This window comes from Tauraco erythrolophus, chromosome 13 (assembly GCF_009769465.1).
Source record: "Tauraco erythrolophus isolate bTauEry1 chromosome 13, bTauEry1.pri, whole genome shotgun sequence".
Taxonomy (NCBI): Eukaryota; Metazoa; Chordata; class Aves; order Musophagiformes; family Musophagidae; genus Tauraco; species Tauraco erythrolophus.
This window is the reverse complement of record NC_141477.1, coordinates 7,093,439-7,113,751: the sequence shown is the minus strand read 5'-3', so window position 1 is coordinate 7,113,751 and position 20,313 is coordinate 7,093,439. Positions and strand designations below refer to the sequence as shown.

General features: G+C 62.3%; 3 protein-coding genes across 8 annotated transcripts; 2 read left to right on the top strand and 1 right to left on the bottom strand.

The window, feature by feature from the left end:
- Nucleotides 1–206: 206 nt before the first annotated feature.
- Nucleotides 207–5,218, top strand: XKRX (XK related X-linked). The gene is made up of 3 exons (XM_086619768.1): nucleotides 207–505; nucleotides 2,703–2,962; nucleotides 4,473–5,218. Exons 1-3 carry the CDS (start codon nucleotides 207–209, stop codon nucleotides 5,216–5,218), a joined length of 1,305 nt encoding a protein of 434 aa, XP_086475894.1.
- Nucleotides 5,219–7,242: 2,024 nt separating this feature from the next.
- Nucleotides 7,243–11,544, top strand: NOX1 (NADPH oxidase 1). 4 transcript variants are annotated; one of them, XM_086619696.1, is made up of 13 exons: nucleotides 7,243–7,287; nucleotides 8,286–8,381; nucleotides 8,760–8,870; nucleotides 8,945–9,029; nucleotides 9,107–9,252; nucleotides 9,331–9,512; nucleotides 9,710–9,848; nucleotides 9,954–10,046; nucleotides 10,186–10,421; nucleotides 10,502–10,664; nucleotides 10,792–10,938; nucleotides 11,122–11,246; nucleotides 11,418–11,544. In XM_086619696.1, the coding sequence occupies exons 1-13, from the start codon at nucleotides 7,243–7,245 to the stop codon at nucleotides 11,542–11,544; spliced, it is 1,695 nt and encodes a 564-aa protein (XP_086475822.1). The 4 variants fall into 4 exon arrangements, with proteins under 4 accessions (XP_086475822.1, XP_086475823.1, XP_086475824.1 ...); XM_086619697.1 differs by lacking the exon at nucleotides 8,760–8,870; XM_086619698.1 differs by lacking the exon at nucleotides 10,792–10,938.
- Nucleotides 11,545–12,686: 1,142 nt separating this feature from the next.
- On the bottom strand, nucleotides 12,687–19,639 carry CSTF2 (cleavage stimulation factor subunit 2). Of its 3 annotated transcripts, XM_086619550.1 has the most exons (15): nucleotides 19,570–19,639; nucleotides 19,335–19,413; nucleotides 18,438–18,607; nucleotides 18,007–18,143; nucleotides 17,772–17,891; nucleotides 17,520–17,669; nucleotides 17,268–17,391; nucleotides 16,891–16,953; nucleotides 15,521–15,580; nucleotides 14,757–14,898; nucleotides 14,241–14,392; nucleotides 13,666–13,943; nucleotides 13,107–13,232; nucleotides 12,837–12,962; nucleotides 12,687–12,705 (listed from the first exon to the last, which is right to left on the bottom strand). In XM_086619550.1, the coding sequence occupies exons 1-14, from the start codon at nucleotides 19,625–19,627 to the stop codon at nucleotides 12,840–12,842; spliced, it is 1,782 nt and encodes a 593-aa protein (XP_086475676.1). In that variant the 5' UTR covers nucleotides 19,628–19,639; the 3' UTR covers nucleotides 12,687–12,705; nucleotides 12,837–12,839. The 3 variants fall into 3 exon arrangements, with proteins under 3 accessions (XP_086475676.1, XP_086475678.1, XP_086475677.1); XM_086619552.1 differs by lacking the exons at nucleotides 14,241–14,392; nucleotides 14,757–14,898; nucleotides 15,521–15,580; XM_086619551.1 differs by lacking the exons at nucleotides 15,521–15,580; nucleotides 18,438–18,607; nucleotides 19,335–19,413; nucleotides 19,570–19,639 and adding an exon at nucleotides 18,263–18,425.
- Nucleotides 19,640–20,313: the final 674 nt, after the last annotated feature.

Here is a 20,313-nt window from a genome sequence, read left to right as displayed (position 1 = left end):
GCTCGGCACGGCTCGGTTCGACACGGCACGACTCGGCTCGCCGGGCCCGGGCCAGGGCTCCCCGTCGGGGCGCCGCGCGGCGGGGGCCCCCCGCTCCGCCCCGTCCCGCCCCGCTCCGCCCCGCAGCGCGGCTCTTCTCTCCGCTGCAGCCCGGGATGGCGCCGCGGCGGGGCTGAGCGGCCGGGCCGGGCCGGGCCGGGGCCGGGATGGACGGCCCGAGCGGGGGCTGCCCGCCCGCCGCCGCCGCCGTCCCGTCGCGGGCGAAGCTGCCGCTCGGCATCGTCTTCTCGACGGCGCTGTTCTGCGGGGAGGGGGCGGCGGCCGCCGTGCTCTGCCTCTCCTACGGCCACTCCGACGACCGCTTCTGGCTGGCGCTCACCGTCTTCTTCGTGCTCTGCCCCTCCGTCCTGGTGCAGCTCACCCTCATCTTCGTGCACCGCGACCTCAGCCGCGACCGCCCCCTCGTCCTGCTCATGCACCTGCTCCAGCTCGGGCCCATCATCAGGTGAGCGCGGCGGGGGACGCGGCGACCCCCGGCAGGGGAGGCGGGGACCACCGGCAGAGGACGCGGGGACCACCCGCAGCACATGCGGGGACACCCGGCACGGCGCGATAGGGGACGCGGGGACCCCCGGCAGGGATACGGGACCCCCGGCAGGTCCCACGGTCACCGGGCGAGAGCAGGGACCGGCGGCCAGGCAGGGCGGGCTGTCAGCAGAAATCTGTCCGTGCAGCAACCCCCGGCGTGCCCAGGGGGCTCCTGCCGGCTCCCTGTCCCCCTCCTCCCCAGGGACACTGCTGATCCCAGCCTGTGGGGGTCATCTCGGCCATCCCTCCCCGGTGGTGCCACGGTCCTGCCAGGGGGTGCTGCCTGCTCCCCGCCTGCTGGACCCCCTGCTCCAGGCAGGACTCTGCTCTCCCAGCCTGTTGCATCTCAGCTGCTCGAAGGGTTCTTTGCATGGTGGCTTTCCGCAGTCAGCGTTTCCCTCTGCCTTTGGGGTTTGCCATCCTCTTGCTTAGGCTGGGAGCACAGATGCAAATCCCTGGGGTGCTTGAAGGTGAATAGAAACAGGGGTTCTGCACCCTGGAAAACGTCCCTGGGCCTGGAATGGGTGGAGGTTATGGGACACAGAGGAGAGGAGCTGGGTGCAGGTGCTGGGAGGCCATTGACCCCGCTGAGGAGAGGAGGGTGAGGGGGTGGATGTTGCACAAGCCAGAGAGGTGCTGATCTCTCACTCCCTGGGAATGCTGCGGTGCCTCCCTGGGCTGCCGTCACCTTGGCCATCCCGCTCGGCAAGAGTGCACAGCGGGTACAGCAGCGACGTGGCAGAGCCACCATCTCCGTGGGGCTCCTTCCCCGAGGGCACCCCAGCAGCCACGCTTTGGAGCACGTTGTGCCCACAGAGCTGTAAACATGCCGCAGCCTGCACCTCACTTCCTCCGTCACCGGAAACAAGCAGGGTGCTGGGGCGACCTCTTCACTACGGTTCGTCTACAGAGGCAGCTGGGGAGCCTCACCTCCGTGCCACCAGCTGTTGGAAGGGGTGTGGGTCCACTCCAGCCCATGTCAGCCCACAGTGCTGTCGCAGCTCTCACCGTGCTGACCACAGCCGTCTGAGATGGTTACGATGGTGCTCTGCTGCTTGCAAGTGCCAGCCAGAGCTGCTTGGCGGAGAGGAGCTTCGGTTGGCTCCTTGGGCTGGAGATGGAGCCCAGCCTCCTGGGAAGGCCTGGCAGGGCACCGGGAGCCAGCTGGGACTGCCCTTGATGGCGGGCCTTTTGGATGAAACCGTTTTCCTGTTAGAGTTTGCGATGAGCCATGAGTGCTGGCCTGAACCGGCAAGAGAATTTATCCAAAAACCTCATTCCATTTGGGTCTGAAACAGGGCAACTTCTGCTGTCCTAATGACTGTTCACAAATAATTACATCCTGTTGGTGCCAGAGCCAGCTAATCCCCAGGCAGGAGCCAAGCCTGTCGCATGGGTCCCCTTTGCTGATGGCCCCTGGCCCGTGCACACCCACGGCATGGCTGTGTGTGGAGGGGCTGGGGTCCCGCTGCCCGCTGGCCTTGCAGCGGGGAGCAGCGGGGGAGAAATCCGCTTCCTCTGCCCGCACGTTCGCCCGTGCTCCACGGGGAGGGGGCTGCGGAAGCGCTATCTTATCTGCCCATGTCACACCCGGCTTCACCCCGCGCTCCCCTTCCTGCCGTCCCCACCAAGAAGGAAGCGTAGAAGACTTCTACTGGAGAGGAGAGATCAAAGACAACATCAGAAAGTTTCTCTTGCCGCTTAGAGGAAGAGATGCTGTTTCGTGCCAGTGGGGAAAACAGAGCCCGAGGGTGATTAACCCCTCCCTGTAGCTCTAGCTCCTGGCAGAGCTAAAGTTTCCACACTCTGGATGCTGCACCTCTTGCAGCAGTCATTGCACCCCTCGCTTGGGCAGCTGTTGTGCTCCTGTGCCACATGCTTCACCCTGAGCGCCAGAGCATCCCCGTGGTCCTGGTGTGACCCCATCCTCATCCTGGCATCCCAGGGCCAGGGATTGCCCGCAGCGCTGCTGAACAGTTGCCCAAATCAGTTCGGCTGTGCCTGGCAGGAGCAGAGTCTGGCTGGCACTGGGCAAGGCGGGGCTGGAGGTGCAAGGAGTGGGGCCAAGGGACAATGGGGAGGCTGGCAGGGTGATGGCTGCCACGTCCCTGCAGGTGCATGGAGGCCCTGGTGGTGTACTGCTGGTCGGGGAAGGAGGAGGAGCCCTACGTCACCATCACCCGCAAGCGGCGGCTGCGGAAAGGCTATGAGGTGGAGATGGAGCAGGAGGTGGGCCACTCAGTGCGCCGGCTGGCCACGCACCGCAACGCCTTCAAGCGCATGGCGGTCATCCAGGCCTTCCTGGGCTCCACCCCGCAGCTCACCCTCCAGCTCTACATCAGCATCCTGGAGAAGTATGTCCCAGCTGCCCGAGGTAAGGGTGCCTGGCATGGGGGCTTCCCTGGGCCGCGCAGGTGGGACCCCACCAGGGCATGGCGGCAGCTCCTTAAGCCACGTGTACCAGTGTGGCATCCAAATGAAGCTCCAGGGGCTTGCTGGGGGCACAGCTGCCACTGGACTCCCCTAAACGTGGAGCTCAACCCGCAGAGGTTGGGCACTCATCTGTCTCCTGGTTTGCTTTTCCCATGCCCAGCGCTCTGCTCTCCAGCTTGGAGTGAGGCTGGGAGGGTGGGAAGAGCTGGCTGTGACCGAGGTGCCAGCCCTGTTCCCAGCCCCGGTGCCTGCAGATGACCGTCCTACAAAGTCGTGCCATCACCCGGTCCATGTCCCATAAAGATGTCATGTCCCTGCCTCAGGCTGCTCCAGTCTGCATTAGTTACTGGGTTTTTCCTCCTAGCTATGGGCTCTGCCTTCCCCACGGTCCCTCTGTTGGATCTATTTCTGAGCCTTTCCCAATGGCCAGAGCTCCCAGCCCAGCTCTCCCAGGCTCCCTCACCTGCTCCTGGGGTGTTTGTGTGTTCGGGGGCTGGATGTGCTGGAGCTTTTAAATCCCGCTTTGGCATGCTGATGAGCCGGGCGTGCAGGAACGCTCTTGCACCTTTCCAATTGCAGCGCCTGGCAAAGGAGCTGCCTTTGCCAACTCACTGTCCTGGCCATGCTGGGAGCCCAGACCTTGCCCTCAGTGCCCACAGCAGGCACATGGAAAGGGGAACACGGGAGATGCCCCATAGAAACCCCCTCCTTGGCCACAGCCCCCTGCGAGGGTGTTTTGGGGAGTGGGAGCAGTGGAGGCAGGAGCACGAGCCCCAGCGCTCCTCCAGCAGCAGATGTGGGAAGCGAATCCCTGTGGACACATTTCGGGTCGTTCCCTCGCAGCTTGGCTGTCTCGGCTCAGTCCCGCAGCTCACAGCCCCCGCTGCCAGCGTGGCACAACTGAGACCAGCCGCACGCTTCCCTTTTCCTCTGTCGCGGTTTTCCTGGCTGCACTGAACATGAGCAGCTGCCGGCATTCCCTACTAATGACCTTGGCTTTGCAGCCCCCAGACGAGGAGGGCTCTGGAGTGGTGGGCTACCGCGGTGCAGCTCTTGGTCCAGGCGGGGCAGAGGGACTCTCACAGCGCAGACCGTGCCCTGGTCGTGCTTGCGCAGCTTTTCTTGCACAGGGCAGGGGGTTGATGCTGGGTTCAAGCACAGGAACCGCTCCAGTTTGGTAAAGGCGTCTGGTTTATTGGTGTTGGGAGAAAATCTGGGAGCAGAGCCTCCTGCTGCCTGCAGCTCCCCCCACAGCCACCCCGTCACGGGGTCTGTCACCACCGGCCACCAGCTGTCCCAGCAGCGCTCGCACTGAGCCTCCTGCTGCCAACCCCAGTGCTTGGCACCCAGCACTGCGCACCCAGGGCTGGCACCCCACGTTCTGCCCTTGGGGCGGTGGGAAGGCTGGATACACGGCCCAGTCCTGACTCTCCTGCCCTCTCCCTCCGCAGCCGTCCTCATGGGCATCTGCCTGGTGTCGGTCACCTACGGAGCGCTCGTCTGCAACGTCCTGGCCATCCAGGTCAAGTATGATGACTACAAAGTCCAGCTGAGGCCGCTGGCCTTCCTCTGCATCGTGCTGTGGCGCAGCCTGGAGATCTCCACCCGCGTGGCCGTCCTTGTGCTCTTCAGCACCGTCTTCAAGCACTGGATTATCCCCATTGCCCTGGCCAACCTGCTGGTAGTCTTCTTCTTGCCCTGGGTGCAGTTCTGGCGGAGCGGTACCCGCCTGCCTGACAACATCGAGAAGAACTTCAGCCGGGTGGGCACGGTGGTGGTGCTCTGCGCCTTCACCCTCCTCTATGCCGGCATCAACATGTTCTGCTGGTCGGCCGTGCAGCTCAAGCTGGCTGACCGGGACCTCATTGACAAGTCGCAGAACTGGGGCCGCCTGGCCGTGTACTACGTGGCCCGGCTGGCGGAGAACGCGACCCTTGTCATCCTCTGGTACTTCTTTAAGACAGATGTCTATGAGAACATCTGCACCCCGCTGCTGGTGGTGCAACTGCTCCTGGGCTACTGCCTGGCCATCTACTTCATGCTCCTCTTCTTCCAATACCTGCATCCCTGCCGCCAGCTCTTCCGGCACAACGTCGCTGACTTCCTGCACTGTGTCTGCTGCCGCCGGCACCTGCCAGGAACCCCTCTGCAGCTCCAGGCACCCCACGAGCCCGGTGTGAGGCACAGCATCGTCTGAGGCACGGCCAGCACCTGGCTCCTCCAGCCAGCTACTGACATGGGGACAGGCAGCACCGGGCTGCACCGGCATCCGGAGGGGGCTTGCGGAATGAGCCGTGCCAGCGGCAGGCAGGCGCTCCTCGGCCCTGCAGTGGCAGTGGGTCCCGGTTCGTGTCCGCAGTGGCAGGGGGACAGGAGCATGCCTGCCTGCCGGGACCCTGCACCTGGATGCGAGTGATGTATGGGATGCCCAAGCCACCTGCCGTGGCAAACCGACTGCCATGCAGTGCACAGCCCCCGGGGCGCCCCGATGCCCCCTAACCGCCCGTGATGGTACATACGGTGACCTCAGGGCCACGGGTGCCCTGAGGTGGTAAAGAAACTAATGTTTTTAGTGGTAAAGAAACTTTGCTATGGCTGCGTGTCCCCGTGCTGGCGAGCAGCCGGTGACTCACGCAGAGGGTGGGGACCCTCCCGCCATGACCGGTGTGGGTGCACACACCTGCTGCCTGTACAGCCCTCGTGCTCATGGCACCAAGCTGGCGGGAAGCAGGGATACGGGAGAGCCCCACAACAGAGCCGATAAGATGAAGGAGCACAGCGGGACGGGGACCGGCCTCATCCCACGCCTCCGCCAGCATGGCTGTGGTCTAGGAGTAACCCGGCAAGCTGGCGAGGAACAATCCTGCCCAACCTGTTCCTCCAGGCAGGAGGCCCCGGCACCGGCTGCTATTCCCAGCAGGAGCGGTGGGTGCCGCAGCGCTGGGCACTGCTGAGCATGTCTGCCCTGCAGCGGAGGGCAGACAGGAGAGGCAGGGCAGGTGGCACAGCCACGGGATGCTGATGGTACCCAGGATTTGGAATAGTCCGTCTGTGTTCTTTTTGTATATGTCCATCTGAACTCTTGTTGTATGATCGTTTGTAGCTTTCCTGTTACAAATCAGATAGAGAACAAATGACTATGGAGAGGGAGCTCTAAACGATAGATCATTCAAGAATGTTAAAGAGAGGAAAACCACTTTGAACTGGGAATAGACCAGATCGACCTTGAATAATAGCCAGAACTGGTTAATCGTTTGAATTAAAATAAAGGACACCTGGACCCATCCTCCAAAGACTGTTCAACCGAAGGATATTTAAAGAACAACCAGCAGAGGGTCCCGAAGACCCCAAAAGACCCTCACAAAGGAACCCAAAGGACTCAGGACACATGTGTAATTAGGACACAAATATTCTAACTAGTTCTCAGAAATGAGATAAATACGTGGGATTATTCTTGGAAATCTAATCCGTATGTATATAACTGACATACATAAACTTCACCAACTTCAACCAAAGGTAGACGCGTTCGGAGGAATTATGCCCCGTGCCGCCAGCGCTGCAATAAAGAACGCCTGCCTTCTGAAACTGCCAACAAGTCTCAGAGGGTTTCTCTCTGCCGACTTTTATGGTATCACTGATGAGACCCGGGGGTCCTTATCCCAAACCAGGAGTGTGACACCCCCCATCCAAACCATTTGTGAAGCCAGCTCAGTTTGGAGGGTGCTGGGTGCTGGATCCTGGCACAAGTGCAGTGCCGTGCTCCCGGCATGCTTCTCCTCCTTTGATGGTTTTCTTGTAAAATGGGCAGTGAAGGCTGGCAAGGGAGACCAAGGAGTGGCACATTGGCTGAGCCGGGCACAGGACAGACCCTCCTCCAGGAAATTCCTACCTTAAAAAAAAGCCCATTTTTGTCCCCAAATATTGCAAAACCCAAGACGAGCAGCCCGATGCCCTGCAGTGCCTGGCTGTGGGGGGCTGTGCCCGGCCAGTGCAGGGGGCTGGTTTTGGGGCTGGTTGCTGGCTGATAGGATCAGCCCTGCCTTCCTGGAAGGTGGCCTTTGAAAACACCCGGCATTTCCTCAAAGGCTTCTCAGGGGAAAGTCCCCGTGGTGCCGTTCCCGCGGCTGGGGCTGCCACACCGCCTGCCGCCTCCATAAAACCTGGGGTGGGCAGCGGCGGGCACAGGCAGGTGCGGGCAGGAGGGCACCAGGACGCTGCACCATGGGCAACTGGCTGGTCAACCACTGGTTCTCAGCCACCGTCCTCGTGAGTGTGTGGGGCTTGGGGGGGCTCATGTGCCTGAAGGGGCTGGGGCGATGTGGGGGGGCTATGGGGGGCACAGTCTGGGCATGTCCTGGGGGGCTCATGGGGGAATTTGGTGCTGACGGGCTGTCCTGGGGCTGGGCTGCTGGGAGAGACGTGCATCCCCTGCGCTCAGGCAACCTCCAAAATCCTGGCAACCAGGGGAGGGATGGGGTTCGGAAAACTCAAGGAAAACACAACGCAAAGGAAAAAGGAGGGTCTTACTCCAAAACTTAAAAATGCCACTGCTTTGCCCAGCTGCTCTGGCTGGGAGCCTTCCATGTGCCTCTTCTCCTCACGCGAGAGCAGGAGGTTTCCGTGAGAGCACGGCTGTCGGTGCCGTGCCGCGGCATCGCTGGTGTAACGGGGCTTGCCCAGCTGGTACCACGCCAGCTGCTCGGTGCTGTGTGAGGAGCTGCAAATGCGTGAGAAAACAGGGGTTTGCAGAAGTTGGTCTATTTTAATTTTTTAAATTACTTTTAAAAAAAAAAAATTAAAAATGCAGGGCAGAGTTGTTTTGGGAGCTCCAAAAAAAATGGATGGCTGGGAGAGGGGCTGGTGTGGGGTGCAGCAGGGTTAGGCAGGGGCCAGCAATGCGGTGGGGCTGGGTGAGCCAGCTCCCGGCAAAATTTCCCCCTCTCAGAGGCTTCCCCACCAGCCCCGACCACCCTCTGGATCTGCCCTCCAGCTGGGCAGGCTTTGCCTGCACCTGCCTTTCCTCCTTCCTGGTGCCTGGGTGATGCCCGCGGCCGTGGGTGACAAGACAGTTATTTTGCAAGACTCCCACACCTCTCCCCACCTTTGGCCCCGTGTCCCACCCCCGTGCGCGCTGCCGCAGTGCAGAAGGAAGCAGGAGGGATGTGCTGTCATGACACCCTCTGGCTGCGCCTGCACCCAAGTGCTGCGGGGTGAGGGGGGTCCCGGGTCGGGGTCCCTCACACTGACGTGGCTTTCCTCTGCAGGCGGCGTGGCTGGGCATCAACATCTTCCTCTTCACGTACTATTTTCTGTTCTTCGACCGGGACGACCGGTACTTCTACACCAGGGCCATCCTCGGGGTAAGGGGCCTCCCTGCAGCACCCTGCCTGCCCAGGAATGCACATCCCTTGGAGCCTTCCTGCAGTGGGGTGGGAGCTGCAGCACTCCATGCCCCTTCCTCATCCTGTCCTCTTCTAGCTCTCCATGGCTCCATCCCAGTCCCCAGCCTGGCATTACTCTATGCTGGTCCCTGTCTTGGTCTCTATCTTGTCCCAGCCCAGCACCAACCCCTCCCAGTCCTCCTCTTCTCCTGGCTCAGCGTCATTCCGTCCCCATCCCATCCCAGTCCCAGCACAGCACCCTGCCAGGCAGAGCTGTGGAGAGCAGCATGGCTGCAGGCAGACGTACCCTGTCTGCAGCCCGGGACAGCGGCGCTCACCCTCATCTCCTCTCCCCAGTCCGCCTTGGCATGGGCACGAGCATCAGCCAAGTGCCTCAACTTCAACAGCATGCTGATCCTGCTGCCCGTCTGCCGCAACCTCCTCTCCTTCCTCCGCGGGACTTGCTTGGTGAGTGCCCCGTGGTGCCACGGCTGGCATGGCGGTCTCCATCCCCATCCTGACACTGCTGCCTCTCCCCGCAGTGCTGCAGGCGGACACTGCGGAAGCAGCTGGACCACAACCTCACCTTCCACAAGCTGGTGGCCTACGCGCTGGCCCTGCTCACAGGTACCACCCTGCACCGGGCTGGGGCACGGCGGGGACTGGGAAGCAGCCAGGTGGGTGACTGTACGTTCCATGCCCAGCCGTGCACACCATCGCCCACCTCTTCAACCTGGAGCGCTACAACCACAGCCAACAAGCTGCCGACGGCAGCCTGCCTGCCGTCCTCTCCAAGATGCACCTGCAGGGCAGCGACAAGTGGCTGAACCCCATCCACTCCAACCACACAGTGAGCACCAACCCCGGCATCCAGCCCCCCTCCACCACCTGTCCTCCACCTCCCTAACCCATCCTGCCGCCCCTGCAGACCGTCGAGTACGTGGCCTTCACCACCATCCCGGGGCTGACAGGGGTCATCATCACGCTGGCGCTCATCCTCATGGTGACGTCCTCCACTGAGTTCATCCGCAGGAACTACTTCGAGGTCTTCTGGTACACGCACCACCTCTTCATCATCTACTTCGCCGGGCTCGTCATCCATGGCATTGCGTAAGGCTCCGCACCGCTCCCTGAAGGCAGGACAGAGAGGGGCAGCGGCCGCAGACCCCTGCTGGGGCAGCAGGGCAGCCCCAGAGAGGGTCCAGGGAGGGCTGTGGGCTCCCCATTCCTGGGGCTCATGCAGAGCGGCTCAGCCCTGGCTGGGGGGGCAGGATCTGGCCCTCAGGCTCACCCCTTGCCCCTCGCAGAGGGCTGGTGCGCAGGCAGACGGAGAAGAGCTTGGAGGATGTGCACCCCCATCGCTGCGCCCGCTATCTCGTGCGAAAGGATGAGGACTGCAGGCACCACTGCTGCAAAGACCCCGAGTTTGGGAGCATCCCTGCAGAGGTAGGGCAGCAGCAGGACGGCTGCAGGGGGAGAAGCCCTTCCCTTGCCCTCGGGATGCTCCAGCCCTGACCCTCTCCAACCCTTTGCTCTCCTTCTTCCCCACAGTCCTGGAAGTGGGTTCTGGCCCCTGTCATCCTCTACATCTTTGAGCGGATCCTCCGGGTCTGGCGCGCACGGCAGAAGGTGGTTGTCACCAAGGTGGGTGGTGCAGGAGCCTGTGCCTACAGCCAACACCTTCCCTCTCAGCCACCGCTGCTGCAGCTCTGTGCTGGGTGGCCATGGGGAGGTGAGCAGGGGCTGCTGCCCAGGGACAGGAGCCCCCATCCCTGCCCCACAGGTAGTCATGCACCCTGCCCGAGTGCTGGAACTGCAGATGCAGAAGAAGGGCTTCCGCATGGAGGTGGGGCAGTACATCTTCGTCAACTGCCCCGCCATCTCTCTGCTGGAGTGGCACCCCTTCACCCTCACGTCAGCACCCGAGGAGGACTTCTTCTCCATCCACATCCGGGCGGCCGGTGACTGGACGGAGCGTCTCATCGACACCTTCCAGCAGCAGAAGCTGGAGATGCCCAGGTAGGCTGAGGAGCACCTGAACAGACCATCCCGGAGATCTGGGGAGGCCATACCTCTTACTCAGGCCCTCCTTTGACCAGGATCGAGGTGGATGGCCCCTTCGGCACAGCCAGCGAAGACGTGTTCCAGTACGAGGTGGCCATGTTGGTGGGAGCAGGCATTGGCATCACCCCCTTTGCCTCCATCCTGAAGTCCATCTGGTACAAGTTCCAGCAGGCTGACCAGACCCTCAAGACCAAGAAGGTATGGAGTGTCTCACAGGACCAGCTGTGGGATTCTCCATGCTGGGCTTCCCAGTCCTTGACATTGCATCCTTCCACCCCTCCTGCTTTGCTCCATCTTAAGCAATCTCTCATCACCTGTATCCCAGATCTACTTCTACTGGCTCTGCCGGGACACGGGAGCCTTCGCCTGGTTCAACGACCTGCTTGCCTCTCTGGAGCAGAAGATGGCCGAGTCGGGCAAGGCGGACTTTCTAACCTACCGGCTCTTCCTCACTGGCTGGGACACCAGCATTGTGAGTCGACCACGGCTGGGCATGACTGCAAGGGGGGACACAGGGTGGCCAAGGCAGCTTGCAGGCAGAAAGTCCAGGAGTGGTGTTTGGTGGGCATCAGCAATGGACACTCCTCTGTGCTGAGGGACTGGAGGTGGGCTCACGAGTGGTGGCGGGGGTCCTCACTGTCCCTGCTCTGCCCAGGCCAACAACGTGGCACTCCGTTTCGACACCGCTACAGACACGGTGACAGGGCTCAGGCACAAAACCATCTTTGGGCGGCCCATGTGGAACAGCGAGTTCACAGCGGTGGCTGCAGCACACCCCAGGTGAGAGCCGGGCAGGGGCTTTGGGGTGCCAGAGCTGAGAGGCACCCCCTCCCCACTGGCACCCAGGGCCAGGCTGGGCAGCTTTGGGAGAGGCATGCTTGTCCCCCGCAGGTTGGAGGGACCCCAGAAAGCTCCTAAATCACTTTTCTCTGATTTCCCTGCTGTGCGCAGGTCAGTGATCGGCGTGTTCCTCTGCGGGCCGGGGGCCTTGGCAAAGAGCCTGCAGAAGTCTTGCCACCAGCACTCCAGCCTGGACCCCAGGAAGGTCAAATTCTACTTCAACAAGGAGAACTTCTAAGTGGCAGCCAGGCTGGGACCCCAGCGGGCAGGGGACTCTGCCAGTCTCACCTCACACTCCCCGTGCCAGAGCATGGCCAGGGATAAGCATCTGCTGAAGAGTGCCAAAACACGGCCAGGTGCTTCTTCTCCAGGAGAAACTCCGGGTTCAAAGACTGCTGCCTTCCTGACCCAGTCTACAAGGGGTCCTCATGGAGGGAGCGGGCCTGCAGCTCCACATGGCCCCCTCGTTGAGAAACACGAGGCACACGCTGTGATGATGCTGCTGGAGCAGCAGGAAGCAGCAGGAGCACCCAGCGGGCTGGGCAGACGGACAGGATGGGGATGGGGACGGGAGAGGGGCATGCCGAGCAGGCACTGGGGGCCAAACGTGCCCCTCTGGGTTTAAACAGTCCTTCGCATGAAAGGGTAAATTAAACGTGGTTTGCGTTACAACAGCCTCCGCGGTGACTCAGTCCATGCGGTGCGAAGGGAGCCCACTCTTTGCCCCCCTCGCAGAGCTGCAATAAAAAAGCTGGTTGGCAGCAAACCCCATGGAATGCGGGGTGAGGCACTGCCACTGCCCAGAGCCAGCACACAGGCTGACTTCTCACGCAGCTCATGCAAAGGCAACCCATTCTGCTCCAGTATATGCAGAGAAGAGGGGAACACCACGCTCCCTGAGCAGGCCAGCGTGGTAAGCGATACAGCAATCGGATACGGAGTCCTCTCTGCCTGGGCAGCAGAGACAGAAAGCCGAGCTCCCCGTCCTGCCCTTCCCTTACACCCCTGAGAACAGCTGTGAACAGCATGGCACCTAACATCCCACAAGTAGATCCTGCCCTGGTGCTGGGGAGAAGGGAGGAAGGCGAGTGCTTTGGACGAGCCTGGAGCCAGGCCAGACGGCTCCCAGAACTTCACAATCCCGCTCTGGCCTCCATTAGAGACCAAACAAGGCAGCCAGAGACACGGCTTTACTCAAACCGTCCTCCCACTTTATTTCAAACATCATAAAATATACACACAGGAAAAAAAAAAGAAGATGACTGGGAGGGGAAAATGTTGGAAGAGGGAGGAGAAATCTCTCCCAAAACACAGCATCAGCTCAGACAGCAACGGGAAGCAGCTGGCATGAAGCATCGCCTCTGTCCAAGCAGACAGCATCACCACACGCTTGCCAGACCTGCGAGAAGGAAGTGGAGGAGAATGAACACCGGCACGGAGAGGAAATGCAGGATAGAGCCCCATCCCGAGCAGCTCTGTGAGTTACTGAAGAGGAGCTGGCACAGGCCGAGGCCGGGTTAAGGATGTCACCTGTCAGGGTGCCCCCGTGGACTTCTGGATTTGCTCCTTTAGAATAAGGATGCTCTGCCGTTGCTCTGGAGGCAGCATGGCGATCTGGTCCGCCGTCAGCTGCAGAACCTGCATGATCAGGGCTGCCTGCGGGGAGAGGGGGGAATCAGAGACGCGCCCCGCCAGAGCAGCCATGGGTTACTGGAGCCAGGAAGGGGCTGTCCCTGCCACCGTAAGGCACGTAGGAAGTGCTGTTCCCGCTGTCTCACCCTTTCCCTTTTGTCCTCTCACCTTCTCGTGATCCTGGGGGGTGACCTGGCTCTGTCCAGGGCTAAAGCCTCCGGGCTGACCAGCTCCTTGGACCCCTGCCCCAGGAATGCCTCCTCCCTGCATGCCTGCCCCTGCCATGTTAGGAACCTGCGGGCACGAGAGAGGGGGTAAGGACCAAGGGGTCTCTGCACTCATACAAAATACAAAAGAAATGATCAGATGGATGCCCTCACAGCCATCCTGAAGATGCCCAAGCATGAAGACAGACAGGCTACCGCGCATCTTACGTGTTCTCCTTTCCTTCCAACATTTGCGCTCCTTCCTGCACATCAGGAAGAGGTGAAGAGAGGCTCGAACCTCATCCTGTCCCCAGCGGACAGGCAGTGCCTGGGAAGATGGGGCAGATGCCCTGATCCCCTCAGAGAGACCCTGACCCAAGCCTTGTGCTTCCCGGAGGTGCTGCTCTGCGGGATACCATCCGTTCTCTAGCTACTGCAGGGAGCGCTCACACCCCACATCCAGCCCCAACCTACGAGACACCATCGGTGCCCAACCAGCTGCGCAGAGGTGTTGTGTGTACCTGGCGGGGCCCCTGCGGGCCACTGGCTCCCATGTTAAGTGGCCCAGGACCCTGTATCCCACCAGGCATGGGGCCACGTGGGTTGGGACCAGGCCCTCGAGGCTCCAGGCCCCGGGGCTCCATGACCCTGGCCTCCATGGCCCTGGCTTCCAGCACTCGTGGCTCCAGGACCCGCGGCTCCAGGCCTCGTGCCTCCAGGGCTCGCGCCTCCATCACCCGGGGCTCCAGCCCTCGCGGCTCCAGTCCTCGTGGCTCCAGCCCTCGGGGATCTCTTCCGACTGCAGGGGAAAGACAAGGCAAGCTGTTGAAGGGAGCAGTGCCACAGGGAGCGTGGGAGTGAACCCGCTGTCTCCTTTGCCTGGGGGGGTAAGCAAACGCCTGGAAGGTGCAGAGCTGGGGGCAGAGGGGACATGCCTGGAGGAAGTCCCTTGCCCCGTGGGGTTGTCTCTCCTTGCACTGGGATCAGTTGTTTCACCACCCAAACCTCTCCTATGTCTCATGTCAGGGCAGCGGGCTCCTCTGAGTTCCTGTCTGCACACTTTAAGCCACCCACTATTTCATGCCCCCTCTCTCACCTCGAGCATCCATCAAGGGCCCCCGCGGCTCTCCCATCAGTGGTCGGGGTTCTCCCAAGGGTCCCCCCCTCATCTCATGGGGGGGGCCACGGCTGTCATGACCAGGCATATGGTGCATAGGGGCTCCCTGGTGGGGTGGCCCAAGGTAACCTCTGACGCAGAGAGACGAGAAGAGCAAAGCAGGAGGAGGAGAGAAAGCGAGAGAGTATGAATCAGACGCTGGCTTGGCACGGTCTGGGCAGAGCGCTGGGATCACCCCCGAAGCCGGCCGCAGGGAAGGAGGGCGAGGCTGGCACAGGGATGTGTGCTGTCGGCCCCATGCCACAGGGCTGCTGCCATCACCCTGAGGATGCCCCGTCCCCAGGGACACGAGCCAGCCCCCAGTATCGGCAGCACACAGCCTCCGGCCAGGCAGCGGTGACTCCCGGAAGGCTGGTGCCAGCTCTGTCCTCAGCGAGAGGGCATCCTTGGGCAGGGGACAGTGCCAAGGGCTCCTCTCCTTCCCTCTCCCCTCACCTGGGCTCCACTTCTCCAGTGACTGAAAGCAGGGTCCCTCCGCGAGGGTCATTCGGGGCATCTCCCAAAAGGCCTCGGGGCGGCGGGCCACTAGCAGGTAGAGGTCCACGCTGCATAGGGGCCCTCGGGTCTGGCATAGGCACTGCCAGGGAGACACACAAGAGCTCGTGAGGATCTGAATGACCAGTGCTGTGCCCAGACTGTCCCCCAGCACTCTCAGGGCTGGGCTGTGGGGTGGTCTCGCTGCTCCCCGGCATGCAGGCCGGGGAAACAGCCCCTCATGCAATGCTGGAGTGCACCAAAGCCCCTTCCCTGGCTGCTAATTTTCTCTCTCTCTTTCCCTCTCTGCCTCCACCTCAGGCTCCTTATGGCACCAGGTGGCCAAACCAAGCATGGGTGCCCCTGTGGCAGTCCCTGCAAGTTTGGGCATCAACACCGTGATGACGCGGAGCCAGGAGCAGAGCGAGACCTGGAAGGCTCCTGGTAGTGAGGTGTCAAAGAGGGCTGAATCCTAGGAATCTTAGGTAAAGGTGCTCTCCAGGCAGGCTCTCCTTTTCCAGTAGTGGCTCTCTGCGCGTGGCGCTAGCCTGTTCTCTCCTCCGGTTCCGGAGGAAATCCTGCCACCTCCTCCTTCTCCTAACCCTGCCAGGCTACACAGAGTGACATGCCAGTCCCCAGCCCTGAGCATTGCGGGGTGAAAGCTGCTCTCTGCACACTCCACAATGAGCTCCATGGGACTAGGGAGCTGGCGGGTGCTGGGATACCTTGAACGCGTTCGATAGACGCAGGCCTGGCAGGTCCCACGGGCGAGAGCTGCAGGTTCCCTGGGCAAGCAGCAGGAAAAGAGGGAGAAGAGCAGACACATAAATAGTGTATGCACACATGCACTCAGCCTTGGGGACAATGCTGCCTGGAGGATCACCTCCGCTCCCTTAAGTCCCCCAGAAAGCCTACAGAGAAGATGCTGCATGCTGCAGGGCTGGCTTTATCAACCTCTTCCATTAAGGCCACCTCTGCCATCACTGGCATTGACAGTCAGCTTGGCACAGACCACCTCTGCCATCACATTGACAGTCAGCTTGGCATGGCCCTTCCCTCACTCACCACATGAACGTGCAGGGCAGAAGGACATCCTGCTGAATCGGCTTTCTGCGGGGCCACGCTGCACCCCACAACGCACAGCCAGCCAGCTTCTGCCTCTGCCCACAGCTTCCCATGGCACTTCCCAGTGCCAGCTTTCTGTCTGCTCTCCAAAACCTTCCAGGTGACAGGAACTACTGGGTTGCTCTCAGGAAGACGGTGCCCACCCCAAAGAAAATGAGAGTCAGCTGCCCCTAAGTACCTACGACGAGAGGATCTCAGAACAGGTTTGCCACGTCCCTAAAACAAGGCCTACAGTACGAGTCAAGGCAATAGGGGTGTCAACTGCCTGCGTGCCTTCTTACTGGGAGAACAGGAACGCCTCGGCTGTGCTAACCCTGGCGCATGGCTTGACCCTGCGAACCATAAGGAATGCGGCTCCAGGGCTGGGCCGTACAGACCGTGCCTGCGGAGGGAAAGCCAAGCTGTCGCTCACCGGGAAATTCCCTGCCAAGCCTGGCACTCACTGTCGCAAGCAAAAGCGAAGGGCCGGCTCCCTCTGCCGGACGCGGTGCAGGGAGCGCTGGGAGATGCGGCGGCAGCACAGGCTGCTTCCCAGCACCCAGGCAGCAAAGGAGCAGGACAGGGACCAGAGAAGAGCAAGCTCTGCCTGCCTGCACAAGCACAGGGACAGACGCAGGCTCACAGAGAGATGGAAAACACAGGCACGTCCCACTCGGTGGGGCTCTGCAGGGACCAGCAGCTCTCCTGACTTCCAGGGCACGTCTGCACAACACGGTGCAGAACAAGCTGGGAGCAAACTGGTGCGTGGGCTGGGGCCCTGGAAGCAGGAGAGCTGCTACCACAGCCTTGCGCCTAAGCGAACAAGCCCGGGCACAGCCCAGCGCTGCGGGAGCTGCCCTGGATCCAGGGACAGCAAGGCTGCAGGTAGCTGGCAGGGGCTCTTGGCACAGCATTGCTCAGCACCCACAGCCCGGGCCCCCACTGGAGCAAGGCTCACATGACACACAGCACTAACCCACGTCTCTTTTACCTTGTCCGCGCTCCAAGGGGACAGGCCCAGCGCCCGGCATCCCAACCTGCGGCTGCATCCCACCTGAGAGAGAACAGGCAGAGATCAGACCCCTCCTCAGCCATCCCTGCCCCACTAACCAATTCCTTTGGCCTCAAATACCACCCTCCTCCCAGCTCTTGAGGTAGTGCCTGGAGGTTTATTTTCTTGCTGTTTGTCCCCAGCAGAAATAAGTCAACTTTCTGGACCACCACTGGCAGCAGCCACAACAACACATGGTATGCGACTACGTGTGCTCTCAGGAGGCCAAGCTCTCTGGCTTGGGGTGAGGTAGAGAGAGGCTTGCCTGCAGGACCCATGTGCCCGGGGCACTGTTCAGCCAAAACCCATGCACTCACCTCCTGGAGCCATGGGGCCGGGGCCCGGGCCCTGCACAGGGGCTGCCATCTGTCCTGGGGCTGGCACTCCTCCCTGCATGGGCGGCTGCATCAGAGGAGGAGCGCCGTTTACGTGCATCCCACCCTACCCAGGAGAGAAAACGAACCTCAGAGAAGCCCCGTCACCCAGGCACGCGCGCTCCAGCTGGGAGAGCTAGAGTCAGCAATGCCCATCTCTCCCCTGCACAGCACGTGCATCGCGTAGGCACTTACTATGGGCTGTGGCTGGGACGAGGGGGTATTCTGTGGGTTCAGCTGGGCATTTGGACCTGGCCCAGGCCCTGGTCCCGGTCCCGGCCCTGGCACTGGCTGCTGGTTGCCTGGGATCAGAGGAGGAACACTGGTCTGGCGATGCAGGATTTTCTAGGGGCAGAAGAAAGAGAAAGGAGTTCTCTTCCAACCCCCCTCCACAACAGGCTGCCACCGATATCCTACCAACCCCGGACAAGGTGGCAAGGAACAAACCAGTGCAATCTCCGGGTCAACAATCCTCATGACCACCTGGGCCTGCAGCAGGGCATAAGCCAGCTGGGGGTTCTGGAGCAGCATGTTCCTGGCTTCCTGGGGGCTGTTCTGGACACACAACTGAGGAGACACACGCAGGTCAGAGCTCTGGCAAGGTGCGACAGGGGCTGCGAGGGCACGGGCAGCAGTGGTACAAGCTGTGCTCACAGGGAGCACAGCCCTCTGCTTCACTCACCTTCATCTGCTTCATCAGCTCAAACATCTGCTCGGGTGGCAGGCTGGCTACTGCCCGGCTGATTGACTCAGGGGCATCTTCAGGATTGACAGGGTCCCCGTAGGGTGATTCTATGATGGGTGCACCTGTGCCCAAGCCTGCAACAGAGTTTGTGACCTCGTACAGCAACGTGAACCATCCATTTTTAACAGGTTCATCAGAAAAGCAGTGCCACGCCGTTACGGGGAAAGGGAGGCAGTGGAAACAGAGAGATCACCTGAGAGAGAAAACACAGAGCTGAGCCCACGCATCCCTCTGCATACACCGCTTGGAGCAGGTCAGCTCTGCGAGGTCTCCACCTCACCGGCCTCGCAGAAGAGGCACGCTTTGTAACATTGAAAAGGCCAGGCCCAGCATGACAGCGTGCTCTCCACCACAAAATTCAGACTCACTCTTCAGCTCCTCCTTGTTCTTTTCGCTGGCCGCGTTGTCGACACGCAGGGCCCTGCCGCTGAACTCTCGCCCGTTCAGGTTCCGCATGGCACTGAGGGCTGTCTCCTGGTCTTGGTACTCACAGAAGCCATAGCCCTTTGGCTTTCCCGTCTCCCTGTCGTACACCAACCTGCACAGCGGAAAGAGCCACCACTGCTGAGGGCAGCGCAGGCATTGAGCAGCGTGCAGTGCCCACAGCCCCCCAACACGTGGGAGGGGGTATGGGGTTACACCCCAACACACAAGAAGGGGCTATCCTACACCATAGCGCTGGGGAGCAGAGTGAAGGCACTGGGGTCAGGTCAAGGGGTGCAACAGCCGGCCCCAAGCCAGAGCCAAAAGCCCTCCTGGATCCAGCCTGATGAGTGTTCTCAGAGCTCTGGTGTCCTGGAAAGCCACCAGTGAGCGCTGTGCTTCCCCTGACCTGACAAAAGCAGCTCCTGGGGACACAGGACGACTGGACTGGATGCTCCTGGAGCTCCCGAGCCCTTAACCAAGAGCTCCCTAAAGCCTGGTGCCAAGTCAGGGAAAGATCCTTGCAGAGCCCCTGGGACAGGAGTGCTCCACACAGCACCTGAGGTCTCCTTTGCCGCAGCCCCACGCCGCAGCGGGACAGCTGCCCCGAGCCGGGAGCTGCTGTGCTCGGGCCGTTACGCTCCGCACCTCCCGGTGGCCTCGGCACCCCCAGCACAGCTACCACAGCTCCCCCAGCAGCCGCACCGCTCTGCGCTGCCCCGCTGCCGCCCGTCGAGGGCCGCTCCGCGCAGCACGGCCCTGCGCTGCCCCACGGGGCCCGGGGGGGTCTGCCCGCGCTGCCCCGGGGAACCGGGCAGGGGGAGGCCGGCAGCCGTTCTCACCTAAAGCTGACCACGGGCCCGACCTCTGAGAAAATGTCCTTCAGCTGCTCCTCGGTGGCTTCGTACGGGATATTCCCCACTATGGAAGAGAGACGGCGGCCGCCGCTCAGCGCAGGGGCCGAGGGCTGCGCGGGAACCAGCCCCGATGGGCGCGGAAGGCTCGGCCCGCCGGCTCGCTCGCCCCCCGGCCGGCTCGCTCTCCCGCCCGCCCCCGGCCCGCCCCCGCGGTGCTCACCGAAGACGGAGCGCAAGGAGCGGTCCACGGCGGGGTCCCGCACCGACAGCCCCGCCATCCCGCCGCCCGGGCCTCGACGCCGCTTCCGCTTCCGCTCCCTCCCCGCCACTTCCGGTCCCTCGCCCCACACCGTCCCTCCACTTCCGCCCGCAGCAAACATGGCGGCGGCGCGGCGCGGCGGGGAAGGCGTTCCGGCGGGAAGCGGGGGCCGGTAGGAGCCAGGGTGGCCGGTTCTCCCGGCCGGGGGGTGCCGGGTCCTTGTGGAGCCCTTCCTGGGACAGCCGGCCCTCGGGTGCCGGCCCCCGGGGCAGCTCTGCGGCCGCAGGGCTGCCGTCCCCGGGTATCCCGCACCCGGGCACCCCGCTCCCAGCGCGCCGCATCCCCTGAGGCACCCTATCCCCGGGCACCCTGTGCCCCGCGCACCCCGCTCCAAGGGCACCCCGTCCTCTGGGACTCCCCACCCCCCAGGCACCCTCACGCTCCGGGCACCCCATCCCCTGGGGCACCCTGTTCCGTGGAGCACCCCATTTCCTGAGACACCACCCCCAGGGCACCCCATCCCCCTTGGGCACTTGACGCCCCCCAGGCATCCCGTCCCCGGCCACCCCATGGCAGTGCCAGGGCAGCCCACCCCCTGCTCCCGGGGTGCGGCCAAGGCTCTAATGCCCCCCGTGTGGCAGTGCCAGGGACCCCCACCAGCCCCAGCTCCCTCCTGTCCCTTGTGAGCCTGATGCCCTGTGCCTG